We start from the raw sequence: 3,922 nt of genomic DNA, 5'->3' as shown, positions 1-3,922 counted from the left end.
CCAGGCTGGGGGGGCTTCTCCTGCCTCCCCCGAGGAACGCTGCCACCACGACCGCTGCCTCTACCCTCAACCTGCCCCCTCCCGTCTCGGCCTCTGCTGCTCTGCCCGGGGCTGGGGTGGATTTGAGCCTCCCCAAGCCAAAGAAGAGGACAGAGCCGGTGCGGATCACGGCGCCCGAGTTGCACAAGGGAGATGTGAGTATGAAACAAACCACCAGCTCTGCTGGGAGGGGGCCCCGGCTCAAGCCCTGCCGAGAAGGAGCGCCTTCGTGCGTGAAATCCTCTCCCTGAGCAATCCCCCTGTGGATTTGTTTGCCCATAAAGCACAGCGTCTCTTTCCTTGCTGTCTCCCATCATAATGTAGCAAGGTACCGAAACCTATCCTTGTGGCATCTACGGGGAGATTTGTCCTGGCTGCCAGCCCTAATCCTAAAGCGCTTTGCAGAATTAAACTGATATAGAAACCTTATTTATAATCATAATGCAGCAAAACCCAGATTATCTGCACCCTTATTTATTACTGAAGTTAATGAGTTGATGATGTGGAGCTGTATGGCCTTGCATGGGGGTATCCCGAAAAAGTCTCTTCTTTTGTTTGCTGTGCCATTGATAGATTTTCAGGTCAATTTATTGCTTATTTACCTGAAAGCTTCAGGGATCCTCCAGACCTTTAGGTAATCATTTCCCTCTTAGCTTGTGCGTTTTTGTGTTTGCAGTGCCCTGTGCCTTACAGGGCTCCTGAGCACTGATTCCAGACAGCCCCGTGGCGAGAGCAGGGAAAGGCAGGTTCCCTACCCCCCTTTTTTTTTTTTTCCTGGGTGTCTCTGTTGATCAGCTTTCCTTCTCTCCTCTCTGCACATTCACTCTGGGATGGCACCGTCCTAGCGTGGAGGTGACGGTTGCATGGTTGTGGCTGTGTCTGGCCTCGGTCGCTGGTTCTAGTGAGACGGGAGTGCCTCTGGCTGTAGGAAGAGCCGAACTGCGAAGCTTAGGGTCATTTCTACAGGGACAGGTAGCTCGAGGAAGAGGTTTGTCGGTATGGATTTATAAACAACGTCAATTAATAGTGGTCTGCCAGCATCTTGGGCCTGGGGGAGCTGAAACCAAGTCAGCACATCTTGCTTTGCTGGAAGAGCAGTCTACAGGGGCACGGGGAGACTGGGTGAGAGGACACGGGCTTCTCTGCTGTCGCTGAACCACACTCTTGCTGCTCGCTGATAACCAGCTCAGTTTGGCAAATTCCAGAGCCAGAGCTCCTCGTACTACGGCTCCCAAACACGGCAGAGGAGCGCCAGGTGGTGGGATGCACAGGTTGCCCGAAAGGGCAAACGGATGAGGGATATCCCATTCTCTCATACCTGCTTTTTGCTTACTCACTTTCTTGCAGCGCTTTGGAACAGGAGCTTCGTAATAAAGCAAGTGTTAGAGCTCTTTGCTTCCTTGCTGGTTGTACAGTTACTGAAATAAGCTCAAATGAAAGGAGATTTGTTCCTTCTCTTTATCTCCCCCTCTATGTTCCAGCGTATTGGCTTTGAACTGAAATGACTGCAGGTGGTCAGTGTCAAGCAAGCGAATGAATGTTGAAGGGAGAAAAAGTACCTTAAAACCAGAACTGGTCTGAGCAGTTCCTGTTTGGGATTCCTTGGGATTTCAGTCCCTTGGCCTGTGACTGATGTCCTCCCTCGTTCCCGCTTTCTCCTTAAAATACCTCCCATCCCCCCTTTTTTCTTCTTTTCTTTTTTTTTTTTTTTTTTTGCACCTGTGGAGATGCTCCTGGGCAGCTCTGCTTTATCTCCTCTCTCCCAAATGCAGCACGCCGGTTTTATGGCAACTCTTGACTTGCTTTTATTTATGCATGTTCTTTGTCTTTGTCCTGTTTTATAATTTAGATAGTAAACTGGCAGAAGACCTTGTTTCCTGTAATCTCTTTAAAGTGCTCTGCAAAGCTATAAAATGATAAAGATGTTAAGGGCCTTTTCTGATGCCAGCGACGACCAGACTTTCTACTCAAGTTTTAAATGGATATTTAGCATCTCCCAACGTTACTGTGAACAATTCCCTGTTAATCCCCGCAGTGAATTTTTACACCCTTGCTTTGTGTGGTTTTGTACTTCCCCTCGATTAAAGTAACAGACAACATTACATTAAAAGAGAGCGCTGACCATATGCTGTGCGGCTTGTGTTCTTTACCTTGCTTTAGGTTTATTTTCCTGTGATTTATTAAAAAAAAATATACTCGAGCTGTTGGCTCTCTAAATGCTAATTTCTGGCAGCAGCCAAACATGTAGAAGCTGAGTTTCTCTGCCCACCCACTCTGCTTTAGAGCAGCATTAAAAAAACGCCTTGAAAATTTGGTGTTTTGGGTTAACGAATGTGGTTTTTTTGGGTTTGTTTTTTTTTTTTTTTTTTTTTTTCCCATAAGTTGCTTAAATGAGCTCGAGTGGGAGATTATTGTTTGGCTGTGGATGGATTGCTCTTACGAGGTGTTTTTTTTGAGAGGTGATGCTGGCTTGTTTGTAAAGCTTCAGGTTTTACAGCAGAATGCAGCTTATTTTTTTGCCTCTGCTTGGACCACAGCAGACTCGGCTATCTCTAAATATAGTGGCGAGTACCGTGATCCTGCTTTCACTGTGGACAGTTTATTTATCTCTCATAGTAGTAACCAGAGCAGGCTTTTATCTGTCTTTGCCCTGACATAGATGCATCAGCAAGACTGTGAAAAAGAGCTTGGCCACATCCGACTGTTGCTTTTTAGCTCGACTCTTGGCAGATTTTAAATCCAGATCCATGTTACTGTGATTCTTTAGCTGGTTCAAACTGAAAATTAATAAGTTGCATAGTGGGTGGGCTTTTTTTTTTTTTTAAAATATCTCAAGATGTGCTAAGCTCTGGTTTTCTTCCTCAGTCAGATTCAGAGGAAGATGAACCAGCAAAGAAGAAAACTACTCTTCAGGTAAATACGTAGGATATTCAATTAAACAAGTTTCACAGGAAAGCAGCATTTGACTCTGACAGATCTTTGACTTCCACTAGTGTAAATCAGCCACTCTGATGAGCATGTGGCTTTTGGTGTACAAAATTCCTGAAATCCCTTGGAGTGTCAAGTGCCTTTTTTTTTTAGGGGGAGGGGGAACGATTTCATAAATTTAAATTTGAGGAAAATAGGCATTAATTTGGGCAATTGGCAGATACTTGCAAGTGCCATGTTTCCCTTAAAAGTCCCACTGGCCTTTTGTGCAAGAGAGCCCTGCAGCCTGTTCGAAGTAGCGAATGATTGTGCTGAGCAATGGGAAACCCATTAATGTTGTTAGAATCGGAGGAGGTAATTGGCAGGGAGTCAGGAAAACTAAATAGACTCATTCGTTTCTCTTATTTCTGTGAACCGTTTGCCCTGCACGAAACTCACCAGGGACGCGGCGAGGGCTCTGGCTTGTCCGCTTTGCTTCCTCAACCCAAAAATTTGACAGTGAAAGAGACCAATCGGTTACTTTTGCCCTACGCTTTCTCGAGGAAAGCGGGAGAAAACGCCTCCGACTCAAAGCCTGCTAAGGCCCCAACCTCTTCCTCCAAAACAAAACCTCTGTCCAAGCCGGCGGTGCCCACAACTCCTTCTCCGTCAGCTATCAAAGCCGCTGCGAAGAGCGCTGCCCTGCAGGTAACCAAACAGATCACGCAGGAGGAGGACGACAGCGATGAAGAGGTCGAGCCAGAGAACTACTTCTCCTTGTCTGACAGGAGCGAGCCCAGCGTCGTGGGTGCCGATACGTACATGTACTCTGGCACGGTGGTGTCAGAGGACCCACCGCCCGGGACAGAGACGGAGCCCCAATTCCAGGATGCTGCTGCTAACGCCCCTCTGGAGTTCAAGACGGGTGCAGGCTCCAGCGGTGCTCAGCACAGCTGGGCACCCAAACCCGGAGAAG

At 47.4% G+C, this 3,922-nt stretch overlaps 1 protein-coding gene across 1 annotated transcript in view; it reads left to right on the top strand.

Annotated features, from left to right (window-relative positions):
* Nucleotides 1-14: 14 nt before the first annotated feature.
* PRCC (papillary renal cell carcinoma (translocation-associated)) overlaps nt 15-3,922 on the top strand; it is a gene marked incomplete at its 5' end in the record, with an annotated part of 6,861 nt that continues 2,953 nt past the window's right edge. Inside the window, 3 exons of the mRNA XM_009709173.1 lie at nt 15-194; nt 2,905-2,952; nt 3,409-3,922. The exon at nt 3,409-3,922 is cut by the window's right edge and continues 6 nt beyond it. Of these exons, the coding sequence (XP_009707475.1) occupies nt 15-194; nt 2,905-2,952; nt 3,409-3,922 (742 nt within the window). The remainder of the gene's footprint in view (nt 195-2,904; nt 2,953-3,408) is intronic.

The sequence above is a fragment of the Cariama cristata genome, unplaced genomic scaffold, assembly GCF_000690535.1.
Source record: "Cariama cristata isolate BGI_N322 unplaced genomic scaffold, ASM69053v1 scaffold34801, whole genome shotgun sequence".
Classification (NCBI taxonomy): Eukaryota; Metazoa; Chordata; class Aves; order Cariamiformes; family Cariamidae; genus Cariama; species Cariama cristata.
This window is presented reverse-complemented; position numbering and strand designations above follow the sequence as displayed.